The sequence below is a fragment of the Benincasa hispida genome, chromosome 5, assembly GCF_009727055.1.
Source record: "Benincasa hispida cultivar B227 chromosome 5, ASM972705v1, whole genome shotgun sequence".
In the NCBI taxonomy this organism is placed as follows: Eukaryota; Viridiplantae; Streptophyta; class Magnoliopsida; order Cucurbitales; family Cucurbitaceae; genus Benincasa; species Benincasa hispida.
The window spans coordinates 19,770,661-19,793,322 of NC_052353.1; the positions used below are offsets into that span (position 1 = coordinate 19,770,661).

General features: G+C 36.3%; 1 protein-coding gene across 3 annotated transcripts in view; it reads left to right on the forward strand.

The window, feature by feature from the left end:
* The first annotated feature begins 270 nt into the window (after positions 1-270).
* LOC120077777 (cleavage and polyadenylation specificity factor subunit 1) overlaps positions 271-22,662 on the forward strand; it is a 61,319-nt gene continuing 38,927 nt past the window's right edge. The window contains exons 1-13 of one of the 3 annotated variants that reach the window (XM_039031794.1): positions 271-807; positions 1,042-1,188; positions 2,443-2,596; positions 3,411-3,546; positions 6,743-6,888; positions 8,966-9,061; positions 9,261-9,313; positions 11,154-11,285; positions 11,378-11,429; positions 11,680-11,799; positions 19,119-19,253; positions 22,368-22,496; positions 22,576-22,653. In XM_039031794.1, the coding sequence (XP_038887722.1) occupies positions 488-807; positions 1,042-1,188; positions 2,443-2,596; positions 3,411-3,546; positions 6,743-6,888; positions 8,966-9,061; positions 9,261-9,313; positions 11,154-11,285; positions 11,378-11,429; positions 11,680-11,799; positions 19,119-19,253; positions 22,368-22,496; positions 22,576-22,653 (1,698 nt within the window). In that variant the 5' untranslated portion in view covers positions 271-487. Of the gene's footprint in view, positions 808-1,041; positions 1,189-2,442; positions 2,597-3,410; positions 3,547-6,742; positions 6,889-8,965; positions 9,062-9,260; positions 9,314-11,153; positions 11,286-11,377; positions 11,430-11,679; positions 11,800-19,118; positions 19,254-22,367; positions 22,497-22,575; positions 22,654-22,662 lie in introns of those variants that run through there. The other 2 variants (XM_039031795.1, XM_039031796.1) reach the window with 2 other exon arrangements.

A 22,662-nucleotide genomic window follows, 5' to 3' on the forward strand; every position in this document is an offset into this window, starting at 1 on the left:
TGTTAAAAAACAAATAAAATTATATTAATTTTTAGAACATTATATAAATTTGAGAAAATTATTATAAATAGAAAAATCCTAAAAATAATATTTTTGGAAAATTTTTAAATATTTTTAAAGAGCCTATAAATTGAAGACATTTCGGTAAAACTCCTAAGTAACAAACAAAATTATCTGAATATTCTCAAATATGTATGCATACGAAATAAATATGATTGTGATGATTCCAAACATCTTTAATTTTAGGATCTAAATAAAAAACTATTTTTCCAAAAAAAATAAAAAAAAGCAAATTAGAATCCCTCCCCTCCCGCCAAACCAAACCTCCCCAAAGCCCTAGTCTGGTGGTCTCTTCTTCTGTAGCATCTGCTCCTCCAGAATCCGGATAATCCGTCGATAAAGCCCTCGAACTCTCGACTTCACTTTCTACCAAGCTCCCCATTGTCACTCATTTCCTTTTTGAACATTCACTTCGCACTCTCCGAGGATGAGTTTTGCCGCTTATAGAATGATGCACTGGCCTACCGGCATCGAGAACTGTGATTCAGGCTTCATCACCCATTCTCCCGCCGACTTCGTCCCCGGTGTCGCATCTCACGCCGACGACCTTGACTCCGACTGGCAGCCCCGCCGAGAAATTGGTCCAGTTCCCAATCTCGTTGTCACCGCCGGCAATGTCCTCGAGGTATATGTTGTTAGGGTCCAAGAAGAAGGTGGAAGGGAATCAAAAAGCTCAGGAGAAGTCAGACGCGGTGGCATTATGGATGGAGTCTCTGGGGCCTCACTCGAGCTTGTTTGCCACTACAGGTATGCTTCATGTTTTGTGAATGTACTCAACGATTTTCATGTTACCGTGCTCAATTTTATTACTTGTTTGTCAGAACATACATACACCATGGAGCAGCTTTTTGCGAGCTCCTCAATTTTGGGCCTTTGTGTTGCGTCTCATTTTCTACTTCTCATCAAATGTGATTTATATTTGGTAAACAGTTGCCATTTTTGTTTAGTGATAGTTTGCTATTCTTGCGTTTTGCATTGCAGGTTGCATGGTAATGTTGAGTCCATGGCAATTTTATCTAGTAGAGGAGGTGATGGTTCCAAGAAGAGAGATTCGATCATATTAGTCTTTCAAGAAGCAAAAATTTCAGTGCTAGAGTTTGATGATTCTACCCATAGTCTCCGTACAAGGTGGGTGGAGGTGCTAAAGGAACGATATATTTGTTTACCTTTTCGTTTGTTCTCTACAATCATTTAGTTCACATGTGCAGGTTTTTGAGCTTTCAAACAAAGAAAATGTGCATAATCAGAAATAACTAGATTTACAAGTGTTTTTTTTTTTTTTGTTTTAAAAAAAAAAAGCTTTTGGTATTTCCTTTCAGCTATATCTGTCATGTGTATCTACTAAAACTTTTTCTTATTGTTCGATCTTTGATTAACATAATTGGGGACTAAGTCCCTAATTGTTGAATTCATATTTGTCACAATTCTTGTTATTTTTTTCTGTTACTTTTTTTGAGAGAAAAACATTATTGGTGCAAGTAGAAAACATTCATTCCAGATTTGATATCAGTGGCTAGTTTTATTTCTTATTTTTTGAAAGATCGATACGAAGGCAATACAACTACTTGTTGGCGTTGAATGTACATCAGTGGAGCCTTTTTGTTTTATCAAGATTCCTATTAGAATCTATGAGAACTTACATTTAGTATGGAATATGGTTTTCTAATCTGATATGCCATGTGATACAGATGTTATTCTCTTATCATCTTTTTGGTTTTAAACTTCGTAGTTGTTTATTTTTGCAAAATGGTTCAACATTACTTTTTTGGATAAGAAACGATTTCATTGATTTAGTGAAATACCCAAAGATATCAATGGAATAAAGAGTCCCTATTCTCCGAGGGTATACAAAAAAGATTCCCAATTTGCAATGTGAAAGGAAAAGCCATGACTATGTAAAATGGTTCAACATTATCAGTGAACTAGACCATCTTCTATTGAAGTTATATATATATATGTATATAGAATTCATGGAACATAAACAAGGCTCCAGGAAGTTACTAAAATCCTATTATATATTTAAAATATAAGAACTCAGAGTGTAAATCATTCCAAGTGCACATGGTCCTAGTCTTTCTCCACTTTCTCGATTTTTGTGGACTTACGCTGTCTACTATCTCTATTTGACCAATAATTTTTCTTGGGCTCTAATTTTACTATGTGACTTAAATATCAAGACAAATACTTGTTTGTTATGCATGTAATTATCCTGTCTCTCCAAATAATTTCCTAATTGTTTCCTTCCTCCACCAGATAGATCTACAAAGGTACTATGCTTGGAAAGAACTTGTGCAAGATGATACTCTGGTTATTTATTATTTTAGTTGCCTAAATTTATTTGGCAGTTGACAATTACTATTGAGTGGAAATTTTCGTTTGTAGCTCAATGCATTGCTTTGAGGGCCCTCAATGGCTTCATTTGAAAAGAGGTCGAGAATCATTTGCAAGAGGTCCAGTGGTAAAGGTTGATCCTCAAGGCAGGTGTGGAGGAGTTCTTGTTTATGGTTTGCAAATGATAATACTTAAGGCTTCTCAGGTGTCTTTTGCCTTTCAAACTTTTTTATTTGGTTGTGCATGACAATTTAATGCCATGCTTTGTTAGTACAATAACTATGCTAAAATTGACTTGTCATTCCCAATGTTTGCTCGTTGTGTGAGATGAGATATGACTAGCATGTTTAGTAATGCACTAGTACTGGAAGTAGTAATGTTTAGTGTTGATGGTAGTCAAACTCAAACTAATGGAGGTGACAAATATGAAGAAAATGTGTAGAGGACTTGTTTGACTATGCTTTTGCTTTGTTTTTTTTTTTTTTTTTTCCTCTCTGTAAACCTTTATGGACATTGTTGATTGCCACATCATATTTTCAGTTGATTTTTGGGAAGGAAAATAATATTATTGTATTTTTCTCACATATCTAAAACAAATACAAAGTCCTCTTGTTTAGAAGAAAGACCATCAACCATTAAGGAAAAGGAATCATCAGCAAATGAAATCTGTTCTTAATCAATCTAACTTTATAAGAGTTGGTAGAGAAAAGGTGGATGCTGAGTCTGTTCCATCTTGATAAAGCCTTATTGACATGGAAGGCAAGTACCTGACAAAACGATACTCCTATGTTCTAACTAATAAAGGATGGCGTACCATCAGTAACTTTATTCATAAGTTTGAAAGGTGAGATCAACCATTAATGAAAAATTTTCAGTCATTCCTTCTTATGTCGGATTAAGATTTGCAACATGTTTGTTTTCTTAGGCTCCTTGCAATGGTCTTTTTCTTTTTTGCCTTGACTGTATGTATCTTTCATTTATCTAAATGAAAGTTTGGTTTCTCATGATTTGTTTGTTAGGCTGGTTCTGGTTTGGTTGTCGACGATGAAGCTTTTGGTAACACAGGTGCAATTTCTGCTCGAGTTGAATCATCATACCTAATTAACCTAAGGGATTTGGATGTGAAGCATGTAAAGGATTTTGTATTTGTACATGGTGAGTGTGTATCGGAAATTCCTTGATTTTCTATCATATTTATCCTGCTTTAATCTTACCCTTCATGTTTTATTTAATTTTATCTATTATTATATTGTCTTGATTCTTTGTGTCCTATAGCATTTTAATTATGGGGACCATTAGGAGAGTTTTAAGAATTTTAAGAATTTTGACGACGTTGATCATTCTTCATTGGTATGCATTGTTCATAAAGTTTTTCTTTGAAAGCACGTATATTTTATTTGGGATAAATGGTGTGTCAAGAGGCCCTAATTTTGCATTATGCTCATGGCCTACCTTTTCTAATTAATAAGGGGATCTTAGAATTACTTTCACACCCTACAAGAGTTGTCTCATTAAAACACGAAGTATTGGAGATCAAATGATTAGAAGAAGTGATCAAAAGATCATCAAAAGTAGGAGAGATGTTGATTTTAATGGAGAATGCTCATGTAGTCCTGAGCAAGATACTTTCTTGAGTACTCCCTTCAAGGGCAAGAGTGAACCACCCATTTTCCTCCCCTCCATACACTATAGTTATTACCTTTTTCCATAAAGGACCTTCTTCATTCATGAATCTCCAAAGCCATGTCTACAAAAGAACATTATTCCATTGTTTGAAGGATCGTATTCCCAAATCCTGCTATAAATTAGGGAGGGAAGTCCACACCCAATTAACATGATGAATACATCTTTTAAAATCACCACCATCCATGAAAAAGTCTCTAACCAAATGGTCAATCTCTTCCATATCCAAACATATATATTTATTACCTTGGACACAAATATTTAGTATCTTAGACGTTCAACTTTCAAACATTTTTTTAAAAGGAAACAAAACTCTTCATTGATGAAATGAAAAGAGTCTAATGCTCAAAGTACAGAAATCTCGAAGGATGGTAAGAAAAAGAACACTGAGAGAACATTGATAGAGGAAAATAAGCATCTAAAAAATATAAAGAAGTGAACAAAGTAGCCGACGAACAGATGGAAGAAGGTGTACAAGATGAGAGACTAGTCAAATTAGAACCATCATGGGATGACCTAGTGGTAAATATGGGAATAACCCTTTGATAAAGGGCTAAGAGGTCATGGGTTCACTCCATGACAGTCACCTACCTAGGATTTAAAATCCTACGAGTTTGTTTGACACCCAAATGTTGTAGGGTCAGGCAGGTTGTCTTGTAAAATTAGTTGAGGTGCACGTAAGCTGGTTGGACATTCATGAATATAAGGAAAAAAAAAGACGAGTCGAATTAGTCGAGCAAAACAAGTAAATTCATGAGAAGACACCTAAAAAATCAAGACCAAGGCCTTTCAAACCAAAATACCAAGAACGTGCCTGCGAAACATAAATCCAAAAGAAAAAGTCATCTTCCAACAAGTTTGCACCAAGATCAATTTAACAAACTTCCACATCTTCGATAAAAGCTTTACTGCGAAACGAATGAATCATAATTTTATTGTTAAGCTTTATTGCTTTACAAACTTCTATATCTTCAACTTTCAAACATTCAGTATTGATGAAAACCAATTCTTGGAGACTTCTTGATTTGAATCACAATTTTATTGGAATGAATGCTACCTCATTATAACTGTTAGGTTATTATGAAGCCCCCTATAGTACAGTCTTATGTTAGGAGGGGTTATCGTGGAAATTAACTGTAGTCGATTGTATTTTGTATTTATAGTCCTTGCCCTTTATTTGTTATCTTTTGTGTTAATTATGAACGGGTGGAATCATATATATTTGTATCTTTTGTGCTCAATATTACAAATCTCCCGGTGGAGTTCTCATGACAACCTAGGGTGATAAGGAAATAAGTGGCAATGATCAGAGTTAGAGCTGAAGGTTCTTACACATGGTGAAAACTTGCAACCTTTCAAGTTTCACAAGGCACATTTTCACCCAAAAAAAACATGATGAATCTGAAAATTCAGATTCATTCTCATCTTTAATACATTATGTACTTCTTGATTTCATGTATTTGCACTTATTGATGATGAGTATGAACTTGAAGGGTTGAGGTTAAATCTAGACAATATAGATGAAAGGTTGTAACCTTTCGTGGTGACCTTTCATTTAGTATAAATAGTGTTGTATTTTTCATATTTGAAGTAGAAGTAGAATTTGAATGAATTTATCATAGAGTTAAATCTCTCTCAAGCTATTATGCTTTCTTTGTATTCTAGTGTTTAGAATGCATGCTTAGAACTTTCAGTCTAATTTGATCAATTATAGATTTGGGAGAGTTCGAGATCTTGTAAATAGGAACAAGTTCTCCTATCTTCTTGATCTTTGATCATCTTTCCAAGCCAAATTTGGTGAACTTTCTTGCTGTTGTGAATCAATTTGTTATTGGGGATTATTCTTATTATTGTGGGAGTTCACCTTGAATAAGGTGAGTTCTCAATCGTAATTGAGATAGTTTCCTTTATCATAGGGAACCCTATTTAAAGGCTACAAACCAATCTTTTATTTTATTTTTTAAAACGAAAACAAGACTTTTTCATTGAATTAATGAAATGAGTCTAATGCTCAAAGTACAATGAAACAAACAATGAAAAGAGAAAATACAACAAAGAAAATGGAGCAAACAAGAACAACATGAAAGATAAAGGAGATCAATCCTTAATACAACACCCAACAAACCAACCTTTTAAACACAGGGTAAATAAGGATTACCATGGGTAAACTTTAAAACATTAAAGCAAAAAATACAAAAGAACTTCAAGCTAACAACCAAAGAAAACCGGTTGAATAAAACTATTAACATAATTAAATAGAAAGCCCAAAACCCCTACATCGAATATCCATACCCATCAAACAAAACCCATGATCCAAAGGGAACGTTATATTCTCTCCATTATCATAATGCTTAGATAGCAATAGAAATCTGATTGATGTGTTTGCTGGCAAATTAAAATTTGACTTCTTTTCATATTCCCCTTGCTTCTTTAAACAAGAGCTTAAACAAGAGAACAAGCTTGATTTAAGAGCTTTTTGACCAAAAATCTCATACTAGAATCTCCCGAATCTCTTGTATTCCATGAGGTTTTGGTGTAGAGTTTGTATTTAAATTTTCAAGTGTGGGGTTCTGTTTTTTGGTTAGAGTTGAGGATGGTGGTTTTCATACATTCTCACACTGTAACTTGTCACTTGTTTAATGAAATGTTTTGTTTTCTCTCCTTTTAGGTTATATTGAACCTGTGATGGTGATCCTTCATGAGCAGGAACTTACTTGGGCCGGCCGTGTTTCTTGGAAGCATCACACATGTATGATTTCTGCGCTAAGTATTAGCACAACCTTGAAGCAACATCCTTTAATATGGTCTGCCAACGTAAGTATAAAGTTAGATAAGTCCTACTAGGAAGCTCAAAAACTTCACCAACTTAAACAGTACAGATATATCATTTTTATCAAATAATCTATTGCATTTAAACATTTTGATTAACCAACATATTTGTTGAAATTACCCTTGGTTTTATTGGGTGTTGAAATTACAAATATGGCATTTTTATCAAATGATAGGTTAAATCACATAAGAAATAATAGTGGATTTCTTAAAACGAGAAGAAATTTGCTGTCGCTTTGCATCCCTAACATCAGTACAACAAATTGAAGACTTTTGGCCATTAATCTAGAGCCTAGAAAACTGCTAAAAAACTTTCATTGTTTTGATTAAAATCTCTAACATCAAATCCTCATATTTTTAATATAATAAAGTTTCATCCAAAAATTGAAGAATTGAAACTTGAGTGTTATCCACCCCTGAAACTATTGAAAAATTCTCTAAAAAAAAAAAACCTCTCCTCGAAAAAACCCTAGCCACTTGAAAAATCTAGCTGCCTTCCTTCTATCCTTCGACCACCGCCGCATCTCAGTCCATCCTCTGATCACTGCTGTCAATTGCAGGCGCCTTTCATCACCTACCGTCGCCATCCTTGGCCATCGATCCATGTTCTCAACTTTTTCTTTTCTTCCTTCTTCCAGGTTTACATCTTCTTCTTTTCTTCATTCTTTCGGTTGGTGGGGGAGAGACCTCATTGTTCATTGCTCCCTCGTATGTTGATTTGTCTACTCCCAAATATCATTTGGTTGTCGACTTTCTTGTGTGGTCTGGGAGCTCTTATTTCTTTTCTTCCAGGTTTTATCCCGCTCTTTCCAATAGGGAAGCGATAGAGGTGGTCGCTCTTCTTTCTTTATGTGAGGGTCACCCTTTTAGGCATGGGAGCAGAGAGTGAGGATCTGGAGCCTCAATCCTTTGGAGGGGTTATCGTGGAAGTCTTTCTTTCATAATTTAGTTTATCCTTCTCCCTTAGGTTTATCGGTTTTTTTTGGTGTTTTGGAGGATTAAGATTCCTAGGAAAGTGAGGTTCTTTACTTGGAAGTTTTGCATGGCCGTGCTAAAACAATGGATCGACTTAAGAGGAAGTTTTCCTTGCTTGTTGGTCCTTTCTATATTCTGTCGAAATGTGGAGGAAGACTTGGACTATATTATTTGACGTTGTGAGTTTGCCAGTCTAGTGTGTGGGATTCTTTCTCTTAGATGTTTAGCATCGCGGTTGCTCGTCACAGACATGTTTGTGCTTTGTGCAGTGATTGAGGAGTTCATTCCTCAACTTGTTTCGTGGGGAGAAGGGTCTCTTTCTATGGCTTGCAGGGGTGTGCGCTATTTTTTGGGGTTTTGTGGGGCAAATGAAATAGTAGGGATTTTAGAGGTGTGGAGTAGGACCCTTGTGAGATTTGGTCCTTCATTTGTTTTCATGTTTCTTCATGGAGTTGTGATTTCGAAGACTTTTTGTAACTATTCTATAGGTGTTATTTTGCGTGGTTGGGTCCCTTTTTATGGAGGAAGCTCCCTTCTTTTGTGGGCTGTTTTTTTGTATGCCCTTGTATTCTTTCATTTTTCTCCATGAAAGTAGTTGTTTTCACAAAAAAAAAAAAAAAATGATATTATTATTTAAATTGAGAATTACATGTTATGCTGCAGTGAGATGTGTGCTGCATTGTATCGGGGGAAAAGCCTCTAGAGCTCCTTTGATCTCTTAACATATTGCTATGGTCTATCTCTTATTGACAATATTGTCCATCTGTTCCATTCACCATTTTTTGAGTTGCCAATAAATTCTGTCTATTTGAAGTGAGCTAAAGCAGGGTTATTCTTGTGGCCTGTAATTGTTTAGAATAAGTGGAAATGGTGGTAGTTGTGCAAATAGTTTCGTAAAATGATTAATGTTTGATCATTATTGTCAATTTTCAATTGCAACTTGACAACTTCCTACTTCCACGGTATTGGTGGGTGAAGGGGTCTTAATTACTTACATGTTACTATTAATCTTTCTTTTTGTAGAACTCTTTCAATTGACAATAATTTTCTTTCGGTTGTTTTTTCCTTTTTCTTTTCTACGCTGTAGAACCTCCCTCATGATGCTTACAAGCTACTTGCGGTGCCATCACCAATTGGTGGTGTACTTGTCGTTAGTGCAAATAGTATTCATTATCACAGTCAGGTAGCAATCATTTTCTGTTCATGTACTTTAATTGAACAAAGTATTTGTCTTCTGCTAAAAAAGAAGAAAAGAAAAAAAAAAGAGCTGAAGTAATGTTTGGTATGAGTGGTCTCGTCCTATATGGCTTTCCCCGCTTTACATTTTGGTTACTTTGGAGTTTTGTCATACTTGAATCTAATGTGCTGGTTCTCTATTTCAGTCAGCTTCATGCATGTTGGCTTTGAATAATTATGCTGTTTCTGCTGATAGCAGGTTGTGTTTCTCTCTCATCTTCATTTTTTGTTTATTTATCTGCTTTTTTCATTTATATTTACGTGACCATTTCCAACCTCTTCTCCTTGAAATTGGAAAGAAACATGTTATATGTCTAATATCATTTGTCAGTTTTTAGTTTGGCATTCATGCCGGGACATCATGTAAAAAAAATAATATGTGAATCACATGCCTATATAAGATAATAACTAGAATGTAAATCAAGTTTGGCATTCAGTTCAGAAATGCTGGATAATGCATCCGTTGAACTGAGCATTCAGTTCAGTAATGCTGGATAATTTCTGTACCCTTTTGGTCGTGGTCCATGGAAATTCTTATCCCAACGTGGACCCCATTTCCTCCATTTTGTTGATTTTTGTGTTAGGAATGACATTCACATTCATTCTACGGAGGATTCTTGTTGTTGTTGTTGTTGTTCTTCTTCTTCTATTATTTTGTTTAAGATACTGACTTTATTAATGAGTTAATGCCTCCGAAGGCCTATGTATATAGGGGAAACCAGAAGATAGGCTTAAATAACGAAGTTAATTAACATCTTATCAAAAATAAAAAAAGTGAAAAAAACGTTTTTTGGTCGTCTAGCTTCCATTTGGTTCCTAAGTTTCAAAATGTCACATATGTAGTTCGTAAGTTTTGAGTTTGATTTAATTTTAGTCCCTAGGTTTCAAAATGTTAAATTTTACCATTGAGATTTGAGTTTTGTTTCAATTTTGTCTCTAGGTTTCAAGATCTATACTTTTGACCTTGATTTTTCATTGAATACTCACTTTCAGTCTTTAGTATTATGTTTATTAATAAATTAAAATAATTATGAAGTGAAAATTCAAAATTATTAATAGCTACTAACGCTAAATCTTGAAGTGATTATTTAGTAAAAAATCAAGGTTAAAAGTATAGATATTGAAATCATGGGACAAATTGAAACACACTCTGAGTACAGATGGGAGAGGAATGTTGTTATATGGTTTGTTTTGGTGTAGAGGTTGTTATCTTGAATAGTGAGTAAGAACTTGCAGGTTGTTTAGGGGAGAGGAACCAACCCTCTTGAGTTAGCTGGGGACTATCTTAGTTATCTTTTGTTCTCTGTTGGTGTTGGACTATATTTCGGCTTGTATTTCGCTATGCTTAATCTAAATATCAAGCATATTGAGGAGTATTCTTACATCTTCCTAGTCAGAAAAAATGTTGTGGTTCTTTCATCCTTGGGATTTCTTCTCTTGCTCTTTCCTTTTTTCTTTCAATTTTTTTCCCTTCACCTTGTCTTTTACCCAGTTTACCCTCTTCCCTATCTCGAGAAATTCTATTTTTTTTTTTTTTGGAGAAGCCTGCGAGAGTGAAGATGCCCAAGGTGGGATGTTTGGCATGTCTTGTGCCTTGCAGGAACATCAACAACATTGATGTTTTTCAATGGTCATTCTGGTAAACCGTCTTCCCTGTTGTTTGGGTTCTTCATAATTTTGGCCACCTTATCAACACTATTTTTGTTCTCCCGAACAGTTGGGCTAGGTTAGCACTTTGGGTTCTCTTTCGCTCCCAACATTTACTGTAGGGATCTGTTTGTTGTGGTTTTTCTCCAATCTTACCTTTATTGATAGAAGCAGGGTTCTTTTGTTCTTGGAATTTCAGGCTGTTTTCTGGGATATTTGGTTAGAAAGAAATAGTTTTCAGGAGTATAAGGAGGTTTGCAGTGGTTTGCAATATAATGCCTTTTTGTGGGCCATTTCATCTTTTTTCTTTTCTTTCTTTTTCTTTTTTGATATGGTCTTTTCATCTCTTGATTTTTTTGTCGTAAACTTATGGTTTCAACATTATAATTCAGTCAAGACATGCCTAGATCAAATTTCAATGTGGAATTGGACGCTGCCAACGCTACATGGTTGGTAAATGATGTGGCCTTGCTGTCAACCAAGACTGGGGAGCTATTATTGCTGGCACTTGTCTATGATGGACGGTGAGTGCTTCCATTTTTCTTGGTGCCCATCATAATTTTCAGCTTCTCTCGTTCGAACATTTTTAGGATGGAATAGTACTCTTGATTTGCAGGGTTGTGCAGAGACTTGATCTTTCAAAGTCTAAAGCTTCAGTACTTACATCGGTTAGTTATATTTGTCGTAATTTTCAGCCTGGAAACTTTGGTGGTACTTTGTCCTACCATTTTAGTTGCTAGTTTGATTCAAAATCGAGGTTTATGTATAAGTATATCAATTCTGTTCCTATAAAAAAAAAGTATATCAATTCTGTTTTATTAAAAAAGTATTTCAATTCTGTTTTATTATTGATAGGGAACATGAAAGAATATTGAACTTGATGTTTATATATTTATATCTTGTTGGAATGATACGTAGGGCATTGCGTCAATTGGAAATTCATTATTTTTTCTGGGCAGTCGATTGGGAGATAGTTTACTTGTGCAGTTTAGTTGTGGAGTGGGATCCTCAGGATTGGCATCCAGTTTAAAGGACGAGGTTTGTTGGGCTCCATAAACTTACTTTTGCTAATTACTTTGGACTTGCTTTCGTTGCTTACTTTGGACACTTCTAGTTAATGTTGTTTCGTTGTATTTTGGTGAGTCTTTGTTAAAGTGTTGATATATATATATATATATATATTTAAATGGAAGTAATACCCTTCATTGAAATAATGAAAAGAGGCTACTGTTCAAAGTACAAGAAACTAAAAGAAAAAAAAAAAAACAAGATGCAATAAGATTAAGAAGTAAAAATAAAAGCATTCCAATTTATACAAATATCTTATAATCTGCGAAGAACTAGGAAAGAGAGCACCAGGAATAGGATGACGCTTCGAGGCAAGTAAACTCAATCTATCCATACAAGGAAGTGATTTATCTTTAAATGTACATTGATTCCTTTCAGATCAAATTTAAGATAGAATAGCTTTGATAGCATTAGAATTTAGACCATAAAAGCTGGGATCCACCAAAGATGGCCTAACTAGAAGCTGTAAGATATGTTCCTTGAAAGAAAATCCAAAGACCCACCGGATGTTATAGTAGGAGAAAGAACGTCATTAGGATCGTCTAGATTAAGTGCCCTAGAAAAAAAAAGTGTTGCAAGTCCTCATTATTAGCCAAACAAAGACGACAAATAGTAGGAGATAAATAAAGCATTGATGTAATTAAATTTATCCTAACCCATCAACTTAAGCTTTTGGGTCAATCAATGATTTAACATGGTATTAGAGTAGGAGGTTTTGGGTTCAAATCTTTGTAATTTCATTTCCTTCCCAATTAATACTTATTTCTACTTATTGGATTTTCTTCAAATTTTCAAGCCCACAAGTGAGGAGATGTATTACAGTGTTGATATAATTAAATTTACAAAAGAGTAAACAAAAGGCAAAAAATGGACATCTTCGTTCTCTCTCCTCTCAGATTCCCTCTAGCTCCTTCCCATCCATATTTGGTGACCATGATACAACCAGCTCCATCGTTTGATCTGCCCTTTATCACAATGTCTCCATCCCATCGGTATTGTGTGACCATCAACCATAAAGTGTTCTCCATTGAAGCTAATGTTAGTTGTAGAGCCTCTCACATTCGTCTGAGAGCTTGCCAAGCTTGACAATAATGATGGAGTCAACAAGATCCTTGTCCCTATGGGTGAGGAAGGGATGGAAAGCTTTTTATACCTTACTATAATCCTTCCCCACCAAACAAAAGGGTTACTCGCAGCCCACAACCATTAATACATCCTCTACCAACCCCATCAATGTGGCCCCTCCATCCTACAAAGAGGCGCTTAAAGCCAAAGCTCCTTTATTACATTCGCCTGGAGTGGTTGCAGACATATAAACCAGCCATTAATTACACGCTTGCCACCATCCACTTTAATACAACCATTATTGTGAAGAGACAATGTTCCACAACAATTGGTACAACATTATGAGAGCGCTTTAGGTACATGCTTGCGACCACTGTGTCGTTAAACCTCTCCAAGCCGATCACACCCTCCTTTGTTGTGAAAGTGAAGAACAAGCATTCACCCTTGGAGCAATAAAGGATTGGAACAAAGTGGATCCTTTTTCCCTAAAGTTCTCCTCATGGAGCTTCAATGCAACAAAAGAAAGTCCTGTTGTACCTTACTACAATGCTGGATCAGAATCAGGAATCTTCATTTGGAACATTGGGATGATAACACCTTTAAGCTAATCGAAGACGCCCATGGGGGGTCTCATTAAAGTGGCTAAGAAGACATTATCCCACTTAGATCTTTTAAAGGTGACGATCAAAGTCAAGAAAAACACAACTGCTGTCATTCTTGTCCAAGTTGAGGTTCCGTCCCCTTCATCCTTTCCGATTGTGGTTCAAATTGTCCCTTCTTTTTGCAGCGATCATTATCTTAGTTCATTGCCCGAGTTCATGGTGTCCATCCTTTGGCCGACGGTACATTTTTTGTTTGACGCTTCTCCCAATGTTTCTGATGAGTTGTAGAAAGGCCTCCTCGGGTCGTACCCATTAGCCAAATGTAGGCCTAGGGTTGTAAATGGTTTGGTTCGACTCGGTTTTTGAAGAAAACCGAAATCAAATAGCTTCATTGGTTAAAGACATAGAGAACCTAGAACGGAACTGGGGTTACTAATAAGCCGCACCGTTCGAACCGCTCAGACCGATAGTTTAGGGCCGTGCGGTTCGGTTCTTGGTTGATGAAACGATAATGATGTAATAAGGTAGGGATTTTTTTGGTAAAATCAAGTTAATCTTGGTTAATCTTTGATTAATTATATTTTAATTACCAATTTAGTTTTAATCTCTTTTTAGTTATCCTTTTGGGACTCTTGTAATTCTCTATAAATAGAGAGAGCCTCCTTGTGTTATGTCACATTTTCATTAATAAAAAGACTCTTGATTTGATTCTTGGAGAGAATTCTCCTTTTATCTCCTTTAGGCTACATTAAATAGAGCGCACACACAGGATTTTGGCGAGAAGGGAGTATCTTTTAGGAAATATTCGAAATTAAAATAAAATCTTGCACTCTCCCAATGTCGAACACATGACCTCATGTACTCGAGGGTGCTTACCAACCATCCTAACTAGAGTTCTTTTTGTTGTTTATTATTTCCGTTTATTACATATGATTAAATGGTTGACTCGGTTTTCAATCCTCTCTTTCTGCCTAACCCGAACCAAAAATTTCGGTTTTATATATTTCCAACATGAAACCGCCAACCGGACGGGTTTCAACCCGAACCGACGACTGGTTTCAGTCGGTTTAGGCAGTTTTTCGGTTTTTTTCTTGCACCCGTATGTAGGCCTGAAACACATGTACCTACCCTTGGGTTATCTTCTGACCCATCTTCTTCCTCCTTTCCTATCCACCATTGATCTCACCCCTATTATCCTTATCTGTTTAACACATCTAGTTACCAAACCTCTCAAGCCCAACAATTTTGGGCTTAATCTTTCAATTGGCCCACATGGCACCCCCCATTTTAGCCATATCTGATCCTTTGCTCCTTGCCTCGGCTGAATCGCCAATATCTAACTTGAGACCCTCCTCTCCTTTACCCGACCCATCAAAACTTAACCTCTCTCCACACAAGCTTTCTATCTCCATCCACAATAAAATGTCTTATCTCATCCCTGGGGGACCAGCTTTACCTCTTCAGTCTTCCTCTTGCCCGAATTTTTCCGTTCATGAAGACCTTCCTATCACCCACCTTCCCTTCTCCACAACCCCACCCACACCTCTCTCCAATCCCCCTTCGCCCTCTCTAGACTTACAATTCAAATCACTATGGTCGGATGGCTTTATTGGCTTATAGTGATTTAGACCCTGAAGAAGACATTGAGGCTGAAGCTTCCATCGATCCTACATATCACCTTTGAATTGTGGTCCCTTGGCTTATAGAACAAATTGTGTATTATGGCTATCCCCTCTGCCTCTACCTCCAAGAAAAGTAAGCCCACCCAAAAACAATCGATAGGCATAAACGAATTAAAAGGGCTTCTTTTCTCCCTCAACTATGAAATGTCCACTCATAGATTAGAGCAAGGTGGGTCATTCTCGTCTGAATGATTATTCTCTTTTGGAATGTTCAAGGTATTAAAGCTTGGGACAAAAAGGCATTCGTGAAAAGTCTCATCCTAAAGCACAATCCTACAATGGTTATACTTCAAGAAAGAAGAGTTGGATAAAGCCACCATTACATCTTTGTGGAGTTCAAGACACATTAGTTGATCTGCTTTAGAGGCCTTCTGTACTTTAGGTGGAATCACATGGAATGATTCATTTTCTCTCTCACTTGATTTCGTCCACACTGTTGATTATTGGTGGAAGAACACTCCTCTTCGAGGTTGGCCGGTCATGGATTAATTTTAAAACTCAAGGGTTTGAAAGAGGTCCTCAAATATGGAATCTAGCTTTGGCTGCATCACCTCACAATAGAACCAACTTATCGCTAAAATTGCCCTGCTAGACAACCTAGAAGAATCTAATAACTGTCTTCCTATACATACGGTATAGCGGGGTAGCCTTTAAGCTCAGCTTCTCTCTGTTGTTGCCGAGGAGGAAACCCTTTGGATGCAGAAATGTAAGTCTATATGGCTCAATCAAGGTGATTTGGATACTCGCTCTTTTCATAGAGTGGTGGCTACTAAACGAAGACAAAACACTATTCTTGAAATTATCTATGCCGATGGGTCAAGTATACTCACTGAATCTGGTATTGAAGGAGTTCCTACATTTTTTTTACTCGAATCTACAGAAAGAAATATTGTGCAAACAAGTCTCTTGGCTTTGGTAGCTTTTGGTACAAACAAGTCTCTTGGCGTGGGTGGTTTCACAATTGAATTTTATAAGGTGTCTTGGCACATCCTTAAAAATGTCATATTGAGGGCATACCAAGATTTTTTTTCAAGAAAGGCATTGTTAATGCTAATTTAAATGAGACTTTTATCTGTCCTATTCTCAAGAGATCAGATGCCCGTAGAGTTGGACATCTTAGACCGATTAGCCTCACAACTAAAGTCTACAAAATTCTTGCTAGAGTTCTATTTGATAGACTCAAAGGGGTTCTTCCATCCATCATTTCTGAACACCAATTGGCCTTTGTGGAGGGGTTATAAATCCTTGATGCATCTTTGATTGCAAACGAGCTTCATTGATGATTGGAAGAGGAAGAACAAAAAAGGCATTGTGATCAAACTGGACATAGAAAAGGCTTACTGTTGATTGGGGCTTCCTTAATTCAATTCTGAAGGATAGAGGCTTTGGAAATCTTTGGAGAAAATGGATCATGGGTTGTTGATTTACAACAATTTTTTTGATCATTATTAACGGGTGCCCTCGTGGTAAAATTCAAGCTACTAGAAGTATTAGGCTAGGCAACCCACTGTCCCCTTTCCTCTTCAACATTATTATCAATACCCTTAGCAGACTTATGACCCAAGCTGCATCGGAAAGGAAAATACAGGGCTTTGACGTGGGGAAAGTTGGTTTATCCATTAGCCACCTACAATTTGCAGATGACACTATCCTTTTCTACACATACAACCCTGAGTACATAATAATTCATTTGACATCATTAGTTTTTGAATCCTGTTCGGATGTTTCCATCAATCATAAAAAAATATGAAATTATGGGCATTAATCTCGATCTGGGGAAACACAGAGCATCGTGGATTTATATGGATGCAAGGTTAGTTCTTGGCCTAACTCCTTCCTTGGCCTCCCTTTGAATGGTAAACCGAGAACCTTTTCATTTTGGGCTCCAATTGTTGAGAAGATCGAGTAGAGAATCAAAGCTTGGGCCTCATCCTACATATCCAAAGGAGGTATATTGACTCTCATTCAAGCCACGACGGGTAATCTCCCTACTTACTATCTCTCCTGCCTTAAATTGCCCAGTAAAGTGGCACATATGATTGAAAAGCTTTATAGAGATTTCCTTTGGGAAGGGAAAGAGGATGGCTCCAATTCGCGGTGTTGGTTGGGATAAAACTTGCATTGTGGGGAAGGCTCATTGCGGCCAAATTTGGCTCCTCCAAATGTAATAATAAATATGGTACACACTCGCTGACTACTGCCAAATGTCCATGGAAGGCCATATCCATCCTCCTACCATTGGTGAATCAACATGTTGCTGTGGAAATTAGTCAACGGACGTTCTGTTTCTTTTTGGCATGATTCTTGGGTGAACTCTAACCCCTTGCACATGACCTTCCCTAACTTACTTGCTCTCTCCCTTACTAAGGAGGCTACAATCTTCGATTCATGGAAGGAGGCTGAGGGGTGTTGGAACCTCAATCTCTATAGGAACCTCAACGAGTTGGAAATTTGTGAATGGGCTGATTATCTCATGTGCTAACAAACTACCAGCCACTTCAAACAAATGGTAAATCTTCCAGAACCATCTGGGATCTTCTCCTAATGTCTTATTGCTTTCAAGCTCAAGTTCAACTCTAGGTTGGTTCTTCCAAATCTATATGGTCCGATCACTTGCCTAAAAAGTTTAAATTCTTTTTGTGGGAGCTGTCACACAAGGCTGTTCTTACTCATGTCAAGCTTCAACACTGTTTGCCTTCTTTGGCCGTTTCCCCCAGTTGGTGTACTCTTTACAAGCAGAACAATGAGACTCCAAGCCACCTTTTCCTCTTCTGCCCATTCTCCAACAGATTTTGGAACCACATCCTCTATGCTTTCAATTGGTCTGTGGTCTTTCCATCTGATTTCATCAGTTTTCTATCTCTCATGATTGAGGGACACCCTTTCGAAGGAAGAAAGAACCTCTTATGGATGCATCTTATCATATCTTTTTTGTGGTGGGTGTGGATCGAACAAATAGCTGTATTGTCAATGATGAAGCTCAACGTTTCGACCTTTTTTAGAGCATGTGATCTTCTTCATTATCTCTGGGTGTAAATTGTGTAGATACTTCCATTCACATAGTTTTAATTCTCTTTTGTTTTGTCCACTTGGAGATGTCTTTTAACTCCTTTGGCTTGGGGCTTCCCCCCCTCCCCTTTTTTGTAATTTCATATATCAATGAAATTGTTTCTTATAAAAAAAATTTACAATAACCCATCAACTTAAGCTTTTGGGTGAATGGGTGATTTAACGATTCTTACCCTCCCTGCTTTCCAACTCAATTACTTGTATGCCATTTGACTTTATGCACTCTTTTCATTATTATTTTTAATAACAAAGGTTCTGTTTGTTTGCTGTTAGTGTGTACTTTTTGATCGGAGAAGATTCCTTCTATTATTAATAAATATCAGCATATGACCTTTCATTGAGAAGAAGGAAGTTCATTTATTGATAAAGCATGCAGTTAATTAAGTTCATTTATTACATATAAAATTTATATTCCACGAATTTATGTTATGATTCTTCTGCTAAATTGTGGACTGTACTGTCGAAGCTGGTTAAGGAAATCATCCCATTAGGATGTTAATTTTTTTTGGGTAAAAGAAAAAATTTCATTGATATGAAAAAGGGGAAAACCCCAAGCAAAAAGGAATTACAATAGAGATTGCCATTAGGATGTTATTTTTATTCCCTCCAACAACTTAAAATTAACTGCATAAGTTGAATTGATTGGAGATAATGAAGTTTTATTTGATTTTCCTTTCATTGTGAACATGGAAGTTCATTTACTGATAAATTTTGGAGTTGAATAAGTTCATTTATTATTTATTTGAATAGGGATTGCCATTAGGATGTTATTTTTATTTTCCGTGAACGTTACATGTTGAGATTAGCTTATCCTTACCAATGCATAGTTGTCTTCAGTGCCATGCATATTAATATTTTGTACACTTTATAGGTTGGAGATATTGAAGTTGATGCTCATATAGCCAAGCGAATGCGTAGGTCATCTTCCGATGCTCTACAAGATATGGTTGGAGGAGATGAGCTATCATTGTATGGTTCAGCTCCAAATAATACGGAATCTGCTCAGGTTTTATAGATTGGACTATGTGAACAATCTTTCAATCTCTCTTAACTTTTCTCTTATTTCAATTATTTTTTACCTATATGCATTAGTCTCTTTTCATCATTTCAATGAAAAGGTTTTTTTTTTTAAAAAGGGTTACCTATATGGATAAATAGAAAAGAAACTAAAGACTCCAATCAAAGCCAAAAAGTGAAAGAGAGAGAAGCAATCAAGGAGACTACCGCTTGGTATCAAATGGATTTGTAAAATACATCTAGAATTATTAAAATTTTAATAGTTTTATCTCTATGCCTATGCATATGAAATGCATGGAATTTAAGTTTTGGGTGGGTAAGTGCTTGGAGGATAGACCCCTTAGTTCCTTGTTTCCAAGTTATATTAGTTGCTTTTGTCAAAGTATCACGCTGGTGTTTTGACCCTTTCCTAGTATGAGAGCCCGCCTTCTTTGGGTTTCCACTATCTATTGACCAAGAGAGAAACAACAGATGTTTTGGATTTGTTATCTTATGGAGGGACGTTCACCTTAACCCTAATCAGTGGGATATTCACTCTTGGAGCCCCAGTCCATCCAAAAGTTTCTCTTGTAATTTTTGTTTCAGTATTTGGTCCGTTCCTCCCATCGACCGTTTCCCTTTTTCCCTCATCGTGAAAGTTTAAGATTTTGCATGAAAGGGTTAGTATCTTGAACTAGATCTTGGCTCGAGGGTCCATGGTGATTAGGTTGTCCTGTTGTATTCTTTGCAGGAGAGCAGAAGAGGACTTGAATCATCTTCTTTGGGATTTGATTTTTTTGGTGCTGTTTGCAGTTGTTATTTGAGGTGTTCATATTTGGTTTTACCGAATTTTAGGATTAGAACAGGACGGTCAAGGATCTCCTTCTCCACTCCCCTTTCTAGGGAAGGGGCTTTTTTGTGACAAGCGAGGGTATATGCTATTTTGTGGGGTCTTGTGGTGAGAGAGATGATAGAATCTTTACAAATTGAGAGAGGCTTTCTTCGAGTGATGTTTGATCCTTTTTTAGATTCTAAGTTTCTTTTTGGCTTTTTGTGACCAGGCCTTTTTGTATATATACCATGAGTCTTCTTTTACTTCACTGGAGCCCTTTGGTATAGTCCCATTCCCTTTTGTGGGCTTTTTTTTTTTTTTGAAAAGGAAACAAGTCTCTTCATTAATAAAATTAAATGAGACTAATGCTCAAAGTACAAGAGAGTTATACAAAGAGCATAAAGTATAAGACCTATGGATTAGGCATCTCAACTAGGTTGACACCCCCTTAGCGCTCTCATCATTTCATACAAGCTAATCTCAATATAAAAATATTCAAGGCAAAAGCACTTCTCTTACAACGGTTGAATAAAGATACCAAGAAAGATAGTTTCCTTCCAACAAAAACTACAACAGAACAAAAAAAAAAAAAAAAAAAAGAACAGACTGAAGAAAGACCAAACTATGCAGTAAAGATAAATGCTCGCCAGCTTAAGCAAAAATCTTGAATGGAATAAGCCTCGAATTGCTTGGATTGAATGCACCACAAAGAAGCATTTCAGCAGGCAGCTTCAAAGCGATCTGACCAGCCAAGGAATTTATCATGAAAAACCCTTTGCTTTCTCTCAAACCACAATTCAGCCAACAAAGCCTTGACCGCATCGATCCAAATCAAACGAGGCTTTTTCTTTAAATGAGGACCAATTAACATCTACTGGACATTGTCTCTAAAATCATTGCTAAATACCCATGAGGTATTGAAGATGTTGAATAATTTCCACCAGCACTTAACTGAATAAGGGCAATTGAAGAAGAGATATTGTAGATCCTCTCCGTTCTGTTTACAAAGAAAGCACATGGAAGGAGACAAGCAACTTAAACACAACTTACGTTGCATAACCGAGGAGACGTTTAGTAGACCAAAGACCATTATCCATACAAGAGTGGAGACGTTTTGTGGGCTTCTTTTTGTTCTTGGCCTATGCATTTTTTTTTCTCTTAATGAAAGTATGGTTTTTTCATTAAAAAACATAGTTGTTGATATAGGGTATTCTTGAGTTTCTGCCTAAGCTTTGAGGTGTTATTCTAGAACAGGTTTCATCAGTAGTACTTGAGTTCCAATTGGCCACCTCCTATTAGAGGAACTACGAGGATGAATAACCACCCTAAATGAAAATTAGGAGGGAATGTATGGTTGGTGAGCCTTAATAGTATTAAAAATTGGACAGAGGATTCAAAACGAGCAAATGCATATGTGATAAATGGAAGGAGGTTGGGGTCTAGCATGTTTTGAGTGTTTTGACATCCCTTTTTGGGTCAATTCGTTAGTTCTTTCGTATAATTATTATTTTGTGAGTGATTACCAACAACTGGTGCTCTGTTCTAGAATTTTGTTGTTACTGTGTTGGTTAGACCACTTTTTTCTTTTTTCTTTTTTCTTTTTTTGTATGTGTTTTTAAAAATAAAAGAACCTGCAGAAGTTCCTTTCTCTAACAAGCTACTTTAAACATCAATCAGGAAAATAGTAAAAAGCAAGGTGGGATCACCATTGTGGCATTACCTTTACTTATGAATGTTTTTATTCTTCATCTTGGATTACTATTGAGAAAAATTGAGAACTTAGTATGAACGCATCCATTTGTCTGATTAATCCATCTTTGCAAGAACCAATTATTTCCAAAACAGCTAGAAAATATCTCCCATCCAAGCTGTCATAGGCCTCTCTCAAGGACGTTTCCACTCCATGTTCTGGGTAACTTGTTTTCTTAGTCTTAAATTATTTGCGTGGCATCTCTTACAAGAGAGACAAAACACGTGTAGTAACTAGATAATGTCATGCTTGAGATTGTACCTATAAATTCGGATTTTTTTATCCATGTAATTTCTCAAAGTTTGTTTTCTTTGAACATTTTTGTATCTTTTCACTGTTTTAATTCAATGATAAGTTTTTATGTTGTTCAAAATATGTGCTAGTTTCTCTAGTGAATCATTAACAAGAAAATAAATGGACATTATTTTGCTCAGAATATTGTAACCTTATTTGAATACTTGCTGCTTTGCTCAGAATACTGTAGTCTTGTTTGAATTCTTGCTGCTTGGCTTTCTGACATGAGGTCCTTTTCATGCACGCAGAAAAGTTTTTCTTTTGCTGTTAGAGATTCATTGATCAATATTGGGCCTCTGAAGGATTTCTCCTACGGTTTAAGAATTAATGCAGATCCTAATGCAACTGGAATTGCCAAACAAAGCAATTATGAACTTGTTAGTAACCTAATAACCATGTGAGTTTTAGTATTTAGTTAAAGTAGATACGTAATTCCTCTTCTGTGATAATTTGTAGGTTTGTTGTTCGGGTCATGGTAAAAATGGGGCATTATGCATTCTTCGCCAGTCAATTCGCCCCGAAATGATTACTGAGGTATATTAT